The sequence below is a fragment of the Silurus meridionalis genome, chromosome 8, assembly GCF_014805685.1.
Source record: "Silurus meridionalis isolate SWU-2019-XX chromosome 8, ASM1480568v1, whole genome shotgun sequence".
In the NCBI taxonomy this organism is placed as follows: domain Eukaryota; kingdom Metazoa; phylum Chordata; class Actinopteri; order Siluriformes; family Siluridae; genus Silurus; species Silurus meridionalis.
The window spans coordinates 10,170,177-10,190,361 of record NC_060891.1 but is presented as its reverse complement, the minus strand read 5'-3'; the positions used below and the strand labels follow the sequence as shown (position 1 = coordinate 10,190,361).

The 20,185-nt window shown below is 36.5% G+C and overlaps 1 protein-coding gene across 3 annotated transcripts in view; it reads left to right on the top strand.

Annotated features, from left to right (window-relative positions):
• The window catches only part of insyn2ab (inhibitory synaptic factor 2Ab), a 104,490-nt gene that overhangs the window by 21,395 nt on the left and 62,910 nt on the right, over positions 1 to 20,185 (top strand). For 2 of the 3 annotated variants that reach the window (XM_046855003.1, XM_046855002.1), the window contains exon 3: positions 11,479 to 11,553. In XM_046855003.1, the coding sequence (XP_046710959.1) occupies positions 11,479 to 11,553 (75 nt within the window). Of the gene's footprint in view, positions 1 to 11,478; positions 11,554 to 19,696; positions 19,833 to 20,185 lie in introns of those variants that run through there. The other variant, XM_046855004.1, reaches the window with a different exon arrangement.

The following is a 20,185-nucleotide window of genomic DNA, read 5'->3' as shown; positions in this document are numbered from 1 at the left end:
ATAATTTATTGGCAAAAGTATGTAGATGACAGACCATGATCCTTATACTGTATGTTGGTCTTCTCTAAAATTTAAATACACATCATAATCTAGGATGTGGTTCTATTCACATTATTATTTTCTGTAATTAAAATCAAGGGGTCTTGGTTCTGAATTTATTTTCTGGATGTGGGCTGCCTCAGCCTTAATAGAGCTACACTATATGGACAAAAATCCTGACCTCAACAGCAACCTTAAAAAACACCATTGGAATGAAAAACACTGCATGCTAGGCATTATCATTCAACATCAGTTCCTGACCCCTCGAATGCTCTTGTGGCTAAAGGACAAATTCCCACAGACACGCTCCAAAATCTAGTAGAAAGTCTTCCCAAAAAAGTCTAGCAGGGAAGACAGAATCAACTCCATAAAATGCACTTGGTTTTAGGATAAGAATTTAACCAGGCACATGGGTGTGATGGTTAGGTGTTCGCATACTGTACTTTTGGCCAAAATACCATTTTCGTATGTACAACCACAATTCCATGAACGTTGGAAAACTTTGTATAAAATAAATAAAACAGAATGCAAGAATTTGCAAATCTTTTAAACGCGTATTTTATTAGCAACAGAACAGAAGATAAATGTAGGTAGTTTTTAAATTGATGGCTATAACAGGACAATTTGTGACAGGTTCATGTTTACAACTGTTTATCCCCCCATTCATCTGGTATTTAGGAGACCGTTTGCTGGAGTTTTGGGAGAGGAATGCTGTCCCATTTATGTCTTATACATGAGTCTATCTGGGTCTTTGTCATATTTTTTATTTCATTATGCACCACATGTTTTCAATTGCTGAAATGTCTGGACTGCAGACAGGCCAGTTCAGCATTTTGACTCTTCTACCACAAAGCCATGCTGTTGCAATAAATTCAGTTTGTGGTTTTAGCATTGTCCTGCTGAAATATGCAAGGCATTTCTTAAAAAAAGACATGAACTGGACAAAAACATATGCTCATCTAAAACCTGTATACATTTTTTCAGCACTAATAGTGCCTTTCCAGATGTGCAAGCTGCCCATTACATAGACAGTAATGCACTCCGTACCATCAGAGATGCAGGTTTTTCAATTGAGCACTGACAACAAGCTGGTTAGTCCCTTTCCTCTTTATTCCAGAGGATTTAGTGTTTATAGTTTCCAGAAAGAATAAAAAAAATATTTGTCTGACCACAACAGAAATCTAAACAGTTTTTTATTGTACTCAGTATATTTTAAATGAGCTTTGGCCCAGATAAGATCAGTATTCTTCATTGAATTATAAAACTTTATATTGAATTTGTGGAAGGCTCGGCAAACTGTGTTTACAGACAATGAAGTGTTTTTGAGCCCATGCAGTGATTCCATTACAGAATCATGCCTGTATTCAATGCTGTACCACCCGAGGGCTCAAAGATCACAGGATTTAAATATCGATTTTCCCCCAGATTTTCAAGATTTTTGATGGTAATACCTACTGTATATGATGCGATATTCAAAGTCTTTGCAATTTTTTGATAAACAATATTATTTTGAATTTTGTATATACAGGTGAATCTCGGCCTATATTTACTTTTGAGATATTCTGCCTTTATAAAAAGTATTTAAAATACCTAATACTAATACAGACCTGTCGCCATTTAACCTAATTAGTTGCAAAACGTTCCTCTATCTGTTTATTTTTTTTTAGCATTTAATGAGCATCAATAATTTTTTTAAATGTGTTCTAGCCATCAAATTTTAAACTACGTATTTATTTTCTTAAAATTTTACATTTTCTCGGTATAAACATTTGATATGTTTCCTATGTTCTGTTTTGGGTTTATGGAATTTGCAAATCATTGCATTCTGTATTTATTTACATTCCACACAGCATCTTTTTTAGAATTAAGGCCATATATTTTGGGTTCGATCCCCGGTCAGGGAACCAACCCAGCCACTTTCAGTGCCGGTCCCAAGCCCGGATAAATTGGGGAGGGTTGCGTTAGGAAGGGCATCCAGCGTAAAAAAAAACGTGCCAAATCAAACGTGTGGAGGATCCGCTGTGGCGACCCCTAACAGGAGAAGCCGAAAGAAAGTTTATTTCATAAAGCTAGCACAATGCAGCAGAATGCATAAATATATCCAAAGTGTTAATGAAAATAACAGCAGGTGCACTAGAGGAGCAACAAAGTGACAACCCCAAAACAGGAATGGGTTTGCAGGTGAAGGCCACTAAATGTTATGTTTTGGGGAAGAAACCTTGAGAGCAAGCAGACTCAAAAGGGGAACCCAGCCTCATTTGGGTATTATTAAGAGTGTGATTATAAGTCTTTAAAGCAATACAAAACACCGGCGAGTGAGAACTAACATGAGCACCGGAATGTACGATTGTGAGTAATGTCCTTTCTATAATCTTATACAGTCATTTGAGGTTATGGAACCAGGAGATAATGAGCAACTCATAAAATAGCTCAACGTTTGAGATCATCATAGATCCAACAGCAGTTTCTCCATGCCAGAGCCTCTAAACATTTAAAGAGGTCCAATGTCCAAACTTTACATGAAGTGGAATCCAACTGGTGCTGGTACGTCTCTAGATGGTTCAGAATGTTTGCTGGCTCAGTATCTTCTTTAAAAATCCATAATCTTCATGACTTGAGACACAACTCGAGCTGGTGCAACCTTAGGATGCCTTGGGATGGGTAGAGAAAGAGCAGCAGTGGAGAGGAATAGCGTAGCTGCTGTTAATAATATTAAAAAGCACAAGTTGATTATGTGCATTTGATCAGATGTACTGGAGCACAAGGTTATGATATGTGATATGTGTTATGTGTAGGCCTTGCTAAAAAGATATGCCTTTAATCTGCACTTAAACTGGGAGAGTGTGTCTGAGTCCCGAACACTGTCAGAAAGACTATTCCAAAGTTTAAGAGCTAAATGTGAGAATGTTTTACCACCTCTAATGGACTTTGATATTCTAGGAACTACTAGAAGTCCAGAGTTTTGAGATCTCCAAATGGAGCTAAACCATTTAGGGTTTTGTAGGTAAGTAGTAACAGTCTGTAGTCGATTCGAAGGGTGGTTTAATAATATAGAAATAACAGACACAGTCCTATCATTTGATATCAGTACAAGCAAAGACAATCCAAAGTCATTATTTCACTTTCACTTGCAATGAAGTTTGGCATAAGCCTACTATAATGACTGTCAAAATGTAATCCAATATTCTAGCTCCTTCTGTCAAAGAACACTAAACAAAATGACATGCATTTTTATGAGCTAAAATAGCTTGTAATTTGTTATCTGTAATATCTAGAATATGTGTCAGGTTCCCAAGAAAGACAAAATAACAGAACAACAATCCACCTGCATCTGACACCAACATGCTTACTTATATTATGTCATTGATCCCTACATTGATTTCTGTTGTGATAGGTAAGATTACTGTTTAATCTTAAGATTAGGCCCTAATTAAAGGTAATTCAATAAATAATCAGTAGTTGTTTCACTATTTTTTTCTAGCATTATTTTGGCAAAAAAAAAAACTAATCTCAGTTGCACAAAACACTGCATGGTTCAACTGTAAAGCAACAGTGATGCAGTGTGTAATGTAATGCAGGATGTACCTGCCAGGGTGTTTTTCACAGGTTAATGATAAAGCATGGTGCCATGCTCTGCTATTGTATTCCCATGGCTCCACTCCAAAATGTCTCTCCCAGTGTATATGATACTAAGCTAAATACTAAGGTGAGCACAAGATGTTGTGCCAGCTCCCTGCAGCAAAGTATGGAAAGACAAGAGCCCCTCTGTAAACACTGACATAGCACATCCAAAAAAGTCACAACTCCAAGAGAGCGTAGTTTAATTAGTATGATATTTGTGATATTTGTTTTGCACTTTGACAAATTGAGTACTTAAAGCCTAGAAGTTGCTGTTTAAAATGGTGCAAAAGTGAGCTGGGTTGCAAATTGGACTATTAAGTAAATCCCAAAAGGTTTTGTGATTACATGATTTGTGAAGGTCTACTGCAGACTGACGGTACAGAAATGATAAAGAGTTCCTTTAAATAGTGACTGCATTAATACGATAAAAATAACATTTTTCCATTTTTGGCATAGGTTTGCACAGTTCTTATTAAAAATCGTATGGCAATGTTAAACTTCAACAGGATATGAGTGGTTTGGTAAGCTTAACCTGGAACTAGGCAAATATTGCAAATACACTGAGCATAAAAAACTTTATACTTTATACCACTATTTACTAGAGGTGTAATGGTACACAAAATTAATGGTCCTGCACGTACATCAGTTTTTAAGTCACAGTCTGATACAATTTTGGTACAGTTGAGTGGAAGAAATGCAATTCATAAAATTGCTTGTTAACATTTGTGATCAACATTTGAACAGTACATTTTAAACAATTTAATAAAAAAACACCTGCTTGGTTAAACAATGTATAAAATAATAATTTATGATGTACAAAAATGAAATAAAATAGAATAAGTTAAATTAATGCAATACAATTTTATTATATTGATTAAATTGAGTAAAATGTAAGTAAAGAGTTTACATGTATACCCCTTTTTGGTAGTACAGATGTGTATGTAAGATATTGTGTTTGTGTGTGTGTAAATTAATATTTAACTTTCTAAAGATAACTGTTCTATTTATTTCATCATGCTTTAACAAATGTCTTTATTCCTTTCATCCTTCATTCATTCACTCCTTCGATATGCAGAATCATCAGGATTTTCTCCTTTTAAGAGAAATTTATTAAGCGGGATATAAAACGCTAAAGAATCCATAGCACTAGCATTAGCTGCTTGCCACTTGCCGTTTGCAAAAAAAATTGCGCTTAAACTGCAAGGTGGAGTCTAAACAAACTTGCGGTTTGACACTTAACACGTTTCTGAGGGAACTCAGAATTTAACTATGTTCCACATGTAAAATTTAAAAAACTTGATCATTTGGTTTTTGAACACTCCATTCCACATTTAGTCTCCATTCCTATTATAATAACCTCCACTCTTCTTAGAAGATGTTCCAATTGGATGGTGCCTATTCAGCCAAGACCAAAGACATCCTGTCCAACTTTGTGGTCACAGTTTGGAAAGGAACTATATATGGCTGGAAAAGTTGTGTCCCACTACTTGTGTTCATTAACATACCTGTAACTGATAAATGCTCCATATATTCATGTCTGAGTATCTTTGCTCTGACAGTTTCTCAAACTCAGCTACATAATTCAACACAAGTGCACAAGGCTAATCTCTAATTATCCCAAACTGTTTCTATTATAAACAAATTAGCAGCCCAAAAATACCATACAAAGCAGTTACTAAGGAGAAATTAACTTTTAATGGTTTGCATGCTTTTATTTATGTTAATGTTTTCTTGTGTCTTGCATGAACACAGTAACAATGCAGACCTCTGATGCCCTATGTCAGAAAAAGTGTAAGAGCTTGTCTTTTTTATATACAATGGGGTCCCAAAATTTAAGCAAACAAGTGAAAATGCTTCTATTTTGCAATCTTTACTCATTCCATTTATATTATTGACAACAAAAACAGTAACAAAAAGATACCTTTGTATATTTAGATGATTTCCTGAGTTTATTAGAAATCACATGGCAAAATAACACAATTGCTTACATTTAAATAGAGACCTGGAAATATAGTGCATAATCTTGAATATTAATTTTTCTTTTTCTAAAATCTGCTGTTTTTCAAAATTAGTAAATAAACTCGATAAATAAAAACGTGGTATCATACATCTTGACACCACTGTAGTCTCTGAACGTTCATAATATACTATACTATTCTATACTATACTATATGTATTCAGTTGCATCTTACACTGATATTCTTTTTTCATATATCAGAGAATCTACATCTATACTAGGCAACTGTAGGGTATGTGACGCACCACATAAAACACTGTTTTCCACGGGACTACGTACAGAATATCAATGACCACAATGACGTTCCAGTGCACTGACAAATAAAGTGATGCAATTAAGTTTTCATTAAGCTTTAATGAAAAGACATAACTGCATGGCCTCTGGGTGCTGAGTGTTTTCTCAGGAGGAATGAGAATCTCCTGTCATGGCAGCACACAAATAATACATCAATCTGTGAAAACTTGGCCAGAGTGATGCACAGCCAAATTCCTTGCCGTGCATATTCACAGAGCTATAGCTAGGGGGATATCATGAAAACCCTGGATTCTCAATGCCTTTCTGTAATCCTAAAATGATCTAGAATGCTGCCCTTCTACAGCTATTTAGTATTAAGCATTCAGGGCCACCATAGAACATTTAACCTACACTATACAGACAAAAGTATGGTAAGCTGATCATAAGATTTGCATGTTAATTTTTTGAACATCCCATTTTATATTTAGTCCCCATTTGCAGTTATAATAACCTCCACTGTGGTTGTAAAGTTGTGGCTAAATTAGCACTACTTTCCGCAAGTTCATTTGTAAATTCAGGTGCTGACTAAGAATGGTGAGGAGACCTGGGATGCAGTAAGTGTGTGATTCATCCTAAAAATAGACAGTAGGGTTATGGTCAGAGGTCTGTAGCAGACCACTCAATATCTTCCACTCACAAACATGTAAACACTATCTTCATGGAGGTCACATTGTGCACATGGGCACTGTTAAAGTGGAACGGGTTTGTATCTTCAAATGTATGTGAAGGAAATTTTTATTTTAGCAACCACATATGGCTGGAAAAGTCAGATGTCTTAATGCTTTTGTCCATATAATGTAGCTCTGTATGTGCATATAGTGTGTGTGTGTGTGTGTGTGTGTGTATGTATGTATGTACACACACACACACACACACACACACCCCCACACTGAGTTGTGTTGTATGCATTGTCCTTCAGTTATTTAATAGATCAAAATTAATTTGCTGATCCAAACATCCAAATATTTATAAATGAAAATCATGGACATTGTCAGCGGTTCCTTTTATTTATTTTTATTGGATTACCAGAAAATGCGCAATATGAATCAAAACGAAATTAGACGGGTGCATATATTTGGGCACCCCAACAGAAAAATCACATCAATATTTAGTAGAGCCTCCTTTAGCAGAAATAACAGCCTCTAGACGCTCCCTATAGCCTGTAATGAGTGTCTGTATTTTGGACCATTCCTCCTTACAAAACATCTCCAGTTCAGTTAGGTTTGATGGTTGCTGAGCAAAGACACCCTGCTTCAAATCACTCCACAGATGTTCAATGATATTCTGGTCTTGGGACTGTGATGGCCATTCCAGAACATTGTACTTGTTCCTCTACATAAATGCCCGAAGATTTCGAGCGATGTTTTGTGTCGTTGTCTTGTTGAAATATCTAGCTCCGGCGTAACTTCAACTTTGTGACCGATTCCTCAACATTATTCACAAGAATCTGCTGATATTGAGTGGAATCCATGCAACCCCTAAACTTTACCCAGATTCCCAGTACCAGAAGTGGCCACACAGCCCCACAGCATGATAGACCCTTGCCCCAAATTTTACTGTGCACTTACGATAGCAAGTGTTTTTCTTAGATGCATAACACCCCTTGTTATGACCAAATAACTCAATCTTTGTTTCATCCATCCACAGCACCTTATTTCAAAATGAAGCTGGCTTGTCCAAATGTGCGTTTGCATACCTCAAGCGACTCAGTTTTTGGCATGTGTGCAGAAAAGGCTTCTTTCGCATCACTCTCCCATACAGCTTCTTCTTGTGCAAAGTGCACTGAATTGTTGAACGATGCACAGTGACACCATCTGCAGCAAGTTGATGTTGTAGGTCTTTGGAGGTGTTCTGTGGGCTGTTTTTGACAGTTCTCACCATCCTTCGCCTTTGCCTGTCAAGATATTTTATGTGTCCTCCCACTTCTGGTCTTAACAAGAACTGTGCCTGTGGTCTTCCATTTCCTCACTATGTTCCTCACAGTGGACACTGACAGCTTATATCTCTGTGCTAACTTTTTGTAGCCTTCCCCTAAACCATAATGTTGAACAATCTTTGTTTTCAGTTCATTTAAGAGTTGTTTTGAGACCCCCATGTTGCCACTCTTCAGAGGAGAGTCAAAGAGAACAACAACTTGCAATTGGCCACCTCATATACCTTTTCTAATGATGGGATGAAACTGTTTATGAATTTCAAGGCTTAATGAGCTCACCAAACCAATTGTGTGTTCCAATTAATCAGTGCTAGACCAAAGAGCTGTCAAAAGACACTAAAAACAAAATTGTAGACCTGCACAAGGCTGGGGTGAGTGAATCTACAATAGGTAAGCAGCTTGGTGTGGAGAAATCAACTGTGGGAGCAATTATTAGAAAATGGAAGTCATACAAGATCACTGATAATCTCCCTCGATCTGGGGCTCCATGCAAGATCTCACCCCGTGGGGTCAAAATGATCACAAGAACAGTGAGCAAAAATCCCAGAACCACACGGAGGGACCTAGTGAATGACCTGCAGAGAGCTGGGACCAAAGTAACAAAGGCTACCATCAGTAACACAATACGCCGCCATGGACTTGAATCCTGCAGCGCCAGACGTGTCCCCCCTGCTTAAGCCAGTACATGTCCGAAAGAAAGAATGGGACCATGTAGCGTGAGATTTTGAGTAAAAACCTCCTTCCATCAGCAAGGGCATTGAAGATGAAACGTGGCTGGGTCATTAAGCATGACAATGATTCCAAACACATCGCCCGGGCAACGAAGGAGTGGCTTCGTAAGAAGCATTACAAGGTCCTGGAGTGGCCTAGCCAGTTTCCAGATTTGAACCCCATAGAAAATCTTTGGAGGGAGGTGAAAATCCGTGTTGCCCAGCAACAGCTCCAAAACATCACTGCTCTAGAGGAGATCTGCATGGAGGAATGAGCCAAACTACCAGCAACAGTGTGTAAAAACCTTGTGGAGACTTACAGAAAACATTTGATCTGTCATAGCCAACAAAGGGTATATAACAAAGTACTGAGATGAACTTTTGTTATGGACCAAATACTTATTTCCCAACATAATTTGCAAATAAATTCTTTAAATATCAGACAATGTGATTTTCGGGATTCTTTTTTCTCATTTTGTCTCTCATAGTTAAAGTGTGTACCTATGATGAAAATTACAGACCTCTCTCATTTTTTTAAGTGGGAGAACTTGCACAATTTGTGGCTGACCCACTGTGTGTGTGTGTGTGTGTGTGTGTGTGTGTGTGTGTGTAGTCAAGTCAAGTCAAGTCAAGAGGCTTTTATTGTCATTTCTACTATACACAGTGGTACACAGTACACAGTAAAAATGAGACAACATTTTTCCAGAACCCTGGTGCTACACTAAACAACAACAAACAAAACAAAATAGAGCTACAACACAAGTTACATAAAGTGCATCGAGTGCAACCTAGTGCAAACAGTGCAGACAGACAGTACAGACAGACAGTGCAGACAAACGACACAAGACAAGACACAAAACCTAATATAGCGCCGACCAGTAAACCTACTGTATACTTGATTATACAGTACTGTACGAGAAGACTGTAAAAACTATACAAACTAAAAACTATACCCCAGAAGTGAGTATAAACAGAACAATGTAGTGCAAAAATGCAGCAGCAGTCAAAGGTGCAAAAAAAAACAGCAAGTAAACAGTATAATACAGTGATAAATGATAAATGTGCAAAAAACAGCATTTAAGAGTGTAATACATTGAGAATAATAAATAATAAATAAATGAATGCTGGTGGAATGGATTTAGATGAGTGATGAGTGTGTGTTAAGTGTTAAGTCCAGGAAAAATTTTACAGTTCGTTTCACACATTTGAGTGCGTGTGTGTGTGAGAGTTCTGTTTCATTTCTGTGTATTAAGTAGCCTGATGGCTTGTGGAAAGAAACTGCATAGTCTTGTTGTGGCGGCCTGAATGCTTCGGAACCGTTTTCCTGATGGTAGGAGTGTAAAAAGTGTGTGTGAGGGGTGTGTGTGATCGTCCACAACGCTGTGTGCTTTGCGGATGCAGCTTGTAGTGTAAATGTCCATGATAGAGGGGAAAGAGACTCCGATGATCTTCTCAGATGTATATATCTGAGATGTATGTATATCTATCTATCTATCTATCTATCTATCTATCTATCTATCTATCTATCTATCTATCTATCTATCTATCTACAAATAAACTCTCTTCTTTATAAGCTCAGATAGCATATTTAAATATTGTGCATTCACTAACTAGATCAGTTACCTTTAGAGGTGGAAAGTAATGAAGTACAAATTCTTCGTTACTATACTTAATGCGCAGCTTTTGCAACCTACCACTGGTGTATCATTTTCTGGCTATCACACACCAGAGAGGTAGGTTAGACTATAAAGCTAACAATGAGCAAGGCAGAAGGCAACAAGAAGTCCAGTATTGCTAACATGGATGAGACAGAGGGAGTCAGCAATGTAAACATGACTCGGTACAGAGACATTCCTTATCACCTGATCATCATCTTTTCTCTACTTGTGTTCTATATAGTGGTTGTCCAACCTGGATACATTCATTAGGTAACAAAATATGAAATTCTTTTGTATTAATATATTAATATGATGTAAGGTCCAGTTACCAGCATGACACTAAAACAGGTAATAGTAATACTTCTTTATTTTAACTTAAGTGAAAAAAGTGTAGTCAGTACTTAACCAGAGTGTTTTACATGATACATGAGTACCTGTACTTCTACTTGAGTGAAGAATGTGTGTACTTTTGCCATCTCTGGTTACCTGGGGTGGAGTAGGTGGGTATTGTTTTAATTAGGGAAAAGTGCTTCTCTACAGCTGTCATCAATTTATGATAGTGGCTGATAACTGATAACAGTATACTGGAGAGCCATTAGCCAAGAGCCATTAATGACCCTGTCCTGCACTTACCTATAGCTTGTCTCACCTGTTGTTTGTTTATTTATATGTCAGCTTCATTACATAGACTTTAATTGTGGCATAAAAGTTTACAAATATGAGTGTACATTTGCATGGAATTAAAAAATAAATAAACATTTTATGCCGATATTCTTATATTTGTAAATATGGGTACAATAGATAGCTAGGTCACAGCACCAAGGCCCACCAAGGGTTATTTTCTATTCTATTTTGCATTTGTCTGTTTTCTGTTTCTCTAGTTTTCTAACACCTCTCAAGAACTTGCTGGGTGGTAGACCTCCTGGTATAACTGTGAATGAGTGAGCATGTGCGGTGTAGAGTAGAGTATGTGTGTGAGATCACTGCAGTGTTCTGGCCTCACATTCATGGTCCTGGGTCCTGCCTTGTCCCCACTGTTCCTGCTATAGAATCCAGCAACACTGCATGACCCAGACAAAGAAGTTAATCCAGTTAAAACATCTTTGAAACCTTGTATTTAATCACAATGTAATACATGTCTGTAGGACTACTGTTCTAGATCTATAGAGTAAATATTTTTTATATGTTTTCTTCTTTCTTTTGCAGCCGGCTATCATACCGAACAGGGCAGGATACAGCCAACTGTGACACATGCCGCAATAGTGCCTGCATCATCTACAGGTGAGACACTGTGGGTTGATGCTACTGTAACCCTGTATTTTGGGTTACTGGTTAAAATGGATTCAATTACTTTCAGTTTCCTTTTGAAAGCTTTGCTCTTTATATGGGCTCACACAATATGTTGCAGAAAAGCATTTTAATAAAAAAGAAAAAAAGAAAAGAAAAACACTAGACAGGGAATGTTTGGAAATTGGAAACAAAAAACATAAAGTCAGAAGAAAAAAAATCAAGCTATACAGTATTAACATCCACACAACTTTAAAATGAACATTGTAATTGCAAGACATAAAGTATACAGTGGGAAACAGGGAGTATAAATACACAGACTACTGAGTCGTTAAATGAAGTGATAATTATAAGCCTGGAGATGTTGAATGCTGATAGGTTCAAAGAGAGGTGGGAGTGTCTTAGGGCTTGACAGATGCTCACTCCACCAGACTAATGAAAACAACTTTGTGATTTCATATTGCATTAGTGTTTTATCAAGTGATGAATACTTATTTTAAGAAGAAGGAGGATCAAAGGGTGACGTATAATTGTGGAGGAAGGTGCACACAGGTGGACTATATTCTATGTGGGAGATGCAACCTAAAATATATTGAAAACTCTAAGGTGTTGGCAGGGGATAGTGTAGATAGACTGCATCGGATGGTGGTCTGTGCGATAGCTTTCGAGGTGAAGAAGTAGAGGAGGAGAGTGAGGACTGGAAGAAGAATAAGATGGTAAAAACAAGAAGGAAGACTATAGTGTGAAGTTCAAGGAAGAGATCAGACAGGGGCTCAGCTGGGGTAAAAGGGTACTGGAAGATTGGTTAACTACTACGGAAGTGATAAGGAAGACAGCTTGAAAGGTACTTGGAGTGACATCTGGAAAGGAAAACAAAGAGATGTGGAACAAGGAAGTGCCGGAAAGCATATGGAGAAAGAGGGTGGCAAAACAGGACTGGATCGGCAGAGAGATGAGAAAAGTAGGCAGGGGTACAAGAAGATGCAGCAGGTGAAGAGAGATGTGGTAAAAGCCAAGAAAATGGCATATGAGCTGTATTTGAAGCTGGACACAAAGGAAGGAGAAAATGATTTATACCGATTGGCCAGGCAGAGGGATCGAGCTGGGAAGGATGTGCTGCAAGTTAGAGCAAAAAAGGATGGAGATAGAAATGTGTTGACTAGTGAGGAGAGTATGTTGAGAAGGTGGAGGGAGTGTTTTGAGCAGCTGATGAATTAGGAAAATGAAAGAGAGAGAGAGAGAGAGAGAGAGAAAAGGTTGGATGATGTGGAGATGGTGGAATGAGTGGAAGGGGAATGAGTCAGTAGGATTAAGATAAGGTACATGTGTGTGAATGAGAGGGAGGGCAGTGGAGTGGTGCCATTGCAGGGAGAAGAGGTGGAGAAGATGGATGAGTTTAGGTACCTGTGGTCAACAGTGCAACGTAATGAAGAGTGTGTTAGAGAAGTGAAGGAAAGAGTGCAGGCAGGGTGGAGTGGGTGGAAGAGTGGCAGGAGTGATTTGTGATAATCTGTAATCTCTGCAAGAGTGAAAAGGAAAGTTTATAGGACTGTGGTGAGACCTGCGATGTTGTATGGTTTAGAGACAGCGGCATTGACTAAAAGACAGGAGGTGGAGCTGGGGGTAGCAGAACTGTTGAGATGTTGAGATTTTCATAGGGAGTGACAAGGAGCACAGGATTAGAAACGGAATTATTAGAGGGACAGTGCACTTAGGACGTTTTGGAGACAAGGTGAGCGGGGCTAGATTGAGATGGTTTGGACATGTACAGAGGAGAGACATGGGGTGTAACGTTAGGAGAATGATGAGGATGGACCTGCCACGAAGGAGGAAAACCTGTCAACCTGAATATAATGACCAATTCAGAACTACATTGCACATTTCTATTTATACAGTGTAAGACATCTTAATAGATTTCATAATGAATTGTCTCCAAAAAAGACTCTTTATATTATGCTATGTATGAGAATATGGGTATAGCGTACTGGCATGTATAGTTCTATAATGCACTGCAGATTCAGTTAGAGATTTTGCCTGGGCAAATCTTCAAAACTGTATCAGAGAGACAACACCATTCTTTCAAAAGATATTCCCTCGGTTGGTTTTTCATTAATGATGATGCTGATGGTGGCGGATAATCTAAATATGTTGATTTAAACTCTCCCATAGGTTTCCAGTTAAGTTATGGTCTGGTGACAGTAATGTCCATAGTAAATAATTTACATCTTTCTTATATACATCAAGATTAAAATTCATCACAGGGTAAGGAAGAGCCAGAATTAATTTGCAATGATTTGTAGTGACACTTCCCTGTAAGGGAATAATATCCAAAGTTCTTCCCACAGCACAAGCAACAAATTTTCCTTTAATTTATCACGTCTGCACATTAATTTCAACATCATTTAAAGAAATGCCTGTAATAAATTAAAAGTCAGATATAACATTTATTAAAATTAGTGCAATTTAATGCAATTGCATTTTATGCAATTAAATATTAAATATTCATATTTGTTCTCAGAATTTACTCACTTGTAGATACTCAATATTTATACTTTCACAAATCTTGTTAATGTTTTCTTATACAAAATTAATTTAAGATATTAATTAAAAAAAATCTAGGGCTGTCAAAATTAACGTGTTACTAACTAATTCTATTAACGTGCGATTAATGCAGCGCTCATTTCCGTTTGCCTATTTTTATTAAAAATATTAATAAATTAAAATAAAAGAGGCAAGATTAAAACCTTCGATGCAACATTTATTTACAACGTCCTTTCTTTACTCATAAAAAAAAAAATAATTAACTCCACAGAAAAATTTATTTTAATCAATAAACATTTGTTTTTGCAGTCTCAAATCAAGCACTAAAATCCACCATGATGCACACATCTGCCAACTAAAACCAGCTGTGTGGCAACATAGCAAAACTTCTGATGATTTCATAATTTAAAACACCATAATTACTTTAAAACATTTACAAGAATATTTTGTCTTCATGCTCTATGTTGGGTTTGGTTTCATTAATAATAAACATACATTTGCATAAAGCATCCATAGTTGTCCATGCCCATGTTGATTAAAGTATAAAAAATGTGAAAAGTATTAATTTAAGGTACATTTAGTACAGATAAAAATGTGCATTTAAGTTGATCACAAGGTTTATCGCAGAATTGCATTTGTGACATAACCAATTTATTTAGCTGATTTCCTTGGTCTCTCGTGGATAGCGTAAAATATTTATAAGAAAATGTATTCATAAAAAATATAATTATAAATTATAAAATTAAGTAAAATGTTAATACAGTACTGAGTACATAAACGGATACCACCCCAAAAATGCGATTTTATCTCAGTTTTCGTTTATTGCGGGCCGTTATGGAACGTACCCATCGCGATAAACAGGGGATTACTGTACCCTGCCTAACAATATGACTCCAGTAAAAGGAATTTTACATTTCAAGGCTAATTCGTGTAAAGATCATTTACAGAACATTTGTACTGTAAATATTTTGTTATTGAGTTGGGGAGTAGTTGACATGGACAGGACAGTTAATGATATTACCATATGTGTACATTTTACACACTGGCAGCAGTAACCACACATGCTGTATGAAACACAGCTAAATTTCTTTTAAAAAACCTTTCTAATTGCATTAAATAGAAGCCAGTGTTCAATTACATAGTCTTTAGTGCTCATTAGAGAAGATCTGATTTGCAAGTGCAAACTAGCTAGCTATGTAACTGACTATGCTGTTAATGTGTCTTTGGAGTGCCGTTATCAGAAAGCAGAAATCATTTTAATTGCACCAATTCCTTATAAAATTATAATACTGGATTACAATCATGTTATGGTCCAAAATTAAAATTAAACAGACAAGCTACATTTTCTTTAGAGATGAGACAAAAGAAAGCATACTTGGGAGTGTAATATCAGAGATGTTCAGTTTAATCAGCTATGGGAATTGTTTGACCTTTTTACAGATATTATTTGGTGCTATGGCCACTGTCGTTTAGACTAGACTACATGTTTCTTTTCTCTCAGTAAAAATGTGTTTGTTGTTTGCTCATGCTCATTGTGTGTCAAGGACAGATCATGGTCAGATTATGTCTGGTACATAAAATATTCTTAAAGCTATACAATGTTTATGAAACTATTAAAAGCACAAAATGTACCCTCAGTGCTAGCTTTATACAGTATATTGAAATGTAAACAGATAAGTCTGATCTCACACAGACTAGCTTGTCTAATTTCGACAGTAACCTTAACAGCTATGGGAACATAAAGAAATCTTAAACAAACAAACATAATCCATTGTAAGAAAGATGTTGATCAAGTACAGATTTAAAATGAATATCAGATAATGGGATTTTTTTCCTAAAAATGAATGAAAGAGCAAAGCAGGCTTTTCCTTCTGTGATCATTTATACTATACTGTGTGTTTGTATATGTAATACAGAGCAGGAGGGCATTCTTTCTGCAACATAGAGCATTGGATTGCATCATTATATAATCATAGGATGACCTATAAGATGTGTGCGAGTCAACAACAGAGTATGAGACAAGAGTGGAAAAACTCCTAGCGGAAAAACACTCTGGATCCTGTTGAAGAATTTTACACTCATAATGCACAGTGATGTTTTTGTCACCAAAGACCAACAAGGTTATTATGGTTCAGTGCTGTCACATGGATCCCTACAAACATACTGTACTTATATGCCACATTTTAGTTTAATATAGTTGAATATCTATTTGTGAATGCTTATTTAAAGTCAAAGTTGCTTGAGTTGAATTCTAGAAACCTGGATTTACTTAAAATGTACACTATATGGCTCAGTGTTTGTGGACACATGACCATTATACTCTGACAACACGTGTTACTTCTCCGAACTGTTGCAACAAACTTTAAAGTACACGATTGTATAGAATAACTTGCATGGTGGAGATTTAAGGTTTCTCCTTCACTTTAACAGACACAAAAGTGTTCCAACTTGACAATGCTCCTGCATGTTGCAGGTACAGAAGTTTACTCAGGTTCTGCGATGCGAGATCTATTCATGAATGGTTATATCAGCATGTAACAACACGAATACACTATGCACACACTTTTGCTTTTATCTACTGTACATGGACTCTCAAACCAAACAAGTTGCTGTGAATGTTAGCTTCCCATTTACCCGTAATAAAAGTGGCAGGCAACCACACAGCAGATGGCAATGGAAATGCATTTGTCTAGACGGATTAGAAATTAATTTAAATGTATTTGTAAAAACCAGGAAAGTCACTTAGCACCACTGATACAAAAGTCATAATTATTTATTATTATTATTTTTTTTTATAAATAAAGAGTTAAAACCAAGTGTAACAGCATTTTATCTTGATTTTGGGGGTTTCTTGAGTTTGATAATTGTTCAACGCATGCACATGTATCCAGCAGTGTAATAGGTTTTAAATAACAAAAGAAAACAAGCAATTTACAGGGTAATAATTACTCGGTTTGTAAAATGGAATTATAGGCTACACACAACACAAGATTTTAGTAGAGGAAGAACATGGGTCTGAAAATCATATTTACAAATGCATATTATTTTACTTGAAATTGTAACAATTGCATGCTAAACTAGCAAGGGATGTGGTTAGGATGACGAATAAAGGTAAATTATTCTAATATATCAGCATAGTGGTTGCTTGTCCCAGTTTGGCCATATGCCAGTTCCCACCCAATAGCTACCTTTCTACTAACAAACTGTAAAAGAAGTTGCTTGAGTAGCCTGCACAGAACCTCAATCTAACTGAACACCTTTCTGAAAAACTGGAAAACAGACTTTACTCCAGGCCTTTTACCAGACATCATTACCTGACTTCCCTAATGCTCATGCGGTTGAATGAACACAAATCTCCATAGCTACATTATAAAATTTTTCGGAAACCTTCCCAACAGAGTGAATGTTATTATAACATATACAGGGAATAATGAGAAAAGCATGAGCAAGCATGTACAGTATGTGTGATAGCTTATATGTAGTGTTTTTTTCTGTCAGTAAAAATTTTTTACACTTGTATCTCTACTTCAAGAAAATGTGGTTTATGCCTGCATACAGTGATGTTGTTCAGACAGAAAAATCAATTAAATTAATTTTTATTTGTATAGAACTTTTAACAATGGACATTGTCTCAAAGCGGCTTTACACAGATAATGCGGTAATAAAGAATGAATAAGATTGTTCTTTATAAGTGTAAGTATGTCCCCAGTAAGCAAGTTGGTGGCAACTGTCTCAAGGAAAAACTGAGATGGCATAAGGAAGAAACCTTGAGAGGAACCAGAATTAAGACAGAATCCATCCTCATCTGGGTTGCATCAAATGCACATTTTTTAAAGCTAAATGATGTTGAGGTATGCAGTGATGGTGATCAAATGCTACCTGTAGTCCTCAGTCATTGTAGCAGACTGTTGACAATAAGTATAGTCCAAATCCATCCTCAAAAGCTTCTGTGTTGCTCTGCAATTTCTTGGATCCCCAGGCCGTTGATGTAAAACATTCCCAGCTGCACGGAGTGGCCTCCAATCGAAGAAAATACCATCAAGAAGCAGGCAAGGATGAAGTGGGCATATCCGAGGAGAGGAGGGGGACAGGAACACTGGTCACTATTACCTCAGGAGCATGTTTAACTTGCAAGAGAGAGAGAGAGAGAGAGAGAGAGAGAAGAGGGTTAACAGGGAGAGAGAAATATGGGTTATTAAGTATTCTTATTGTATAAAAGTTAAAGACAATGTGCAGTTGGGGAATATATTTAGTCAACATAAGAGAACTAAAAGCAGGTTAAATGCTGCAAGTGAATTTTAACTCATCTAATGAGCTGGAGACTGATGTTAATAGGGCTCTAATAATCAAAGTGAGATCTCATTTCTCCTTGTTAATACGATTTTTTTTGCACTTTGCACTTTTTAAACATCTTTTAAACACTAGAACTTGTGATACGATTAAGATCCCTGCAACAGAGAAGGTCTTTTCAGGTCTGGAAAGGCTGTAATTTTCAGTATGAAGTAGAATGTGCCACCACATATACAGGTATTTATGTGTGTGGTGTCACAATTGATGTCACAGTAAGAAACAGTATGGGGCTTTAAATGAAAATGTTCTTCTATTTTAATTAGATACCCAGCATTTTCTATCTCTTTGTATAATTTATCATATTCATCTCAATAAACTTGCTGAAAGATTATGGAAAGAAGTATAAAGCCAGGCCATAGTATGTAGAGAACTAACATAAAGAAACATTTTAATGGATTTGTGTTTCATATCATCCAATATGAATTCAATATGACTGTCCACAAAAGAACTTAAATAACTGTAAGGTTTAGTGCCCACTGTTGTTTAAATGGTGTATTCTTATACTTTTTGCATGAAAAAACTTAACTGGAAGGTCCATGCATTTTTTATGGAAAGGCAACACTTCAGTTCCAACATCGTTTACATAAAGTTTATTTACACCAGGCTGTAGTAATCACTTTGCAGCATTTTTGCCTGTTTTTGTTTCTTTTTTTAGGATAATTATTGCTTCTGTCCTGTTAACATTAATTATTTACTTACTGGTTGATTTATTTCCCTGTCTCATTTTATATGAGCACTGTTTTTGCATTATAAGTCACAAGTCTGTTTCCAATAAAGAATTTATGGTAGTGGGATAAACTGAGACAATTCAATACTTTTATGGCAGGTCCAGATAAATATGTTCAGCTGTAGTAGCTCTCTCTCTTTCACTCTGTGTGATTAGCTTTTAGAAAAAGGGAGCATATGCTGTTATAAAAAGAGTTCAAGAGAGAACATAGTATGTGAGCCAGCAACGGTTTGAACGTTGGGCTGTAGTCAGCACTAATGAGATCTGCTGACTCATTGAAACAATCTGAAACAAAAAAAAGTGGAAAAAGACAATGTCTGATTGCACCAATCTGATCCTGAGCTGTCTAGAGAGCATGACCTGACAGTTGATGGCTAGCTCTGCATTTTAGCCTGAAGTTCCAATCAGGTGATTTGGTCCTGTCAGTCGTCCTGTTCCTCCTCCCTCTCTCTTGCTTCTGAGTGAATTATTTTCTGTTTTAGTAACTTGCCTTTCTTTGTATCCTCTATCCATTCCAAGCATCCTAGAGAATGGACATTGATGGCTCATTAAACAGACAAGGAAGCACAGCAGACAGATTCAGAAGCAGCAGTGATAACCATATTTTACAACAAAAAGCAGAAGATAATTGCAGCATTTCCTCCTTGTTTTAGCAGTTGTTTCTGAATAAAAATAATGCATTAAGTGCCAAGAATGATAACTATAATTAAACCACAGCACTCTTCAATGCTTAGTTCTGATTGGAGGGGATTGTTTATTTATTAATTTTTCTTTTAAAAAACATTATAGATTTGACCTACCTCTTTCAAGGATTATATTACAACACTTAAGGTCATTTAATTATAAAAACTAAAAATTGTTTGGTTAAAATAGCAAAGTTGTCTGAAAAAGGGTTTATGAAGGAGTTTTCATGTTAAAGAGGTACAATTTAAACGTTAGCTTTCTGATACAAGAGGCCTTAATGCTAACATGCTGATTTTATTTATTTATTTATTTATTTATTTATTT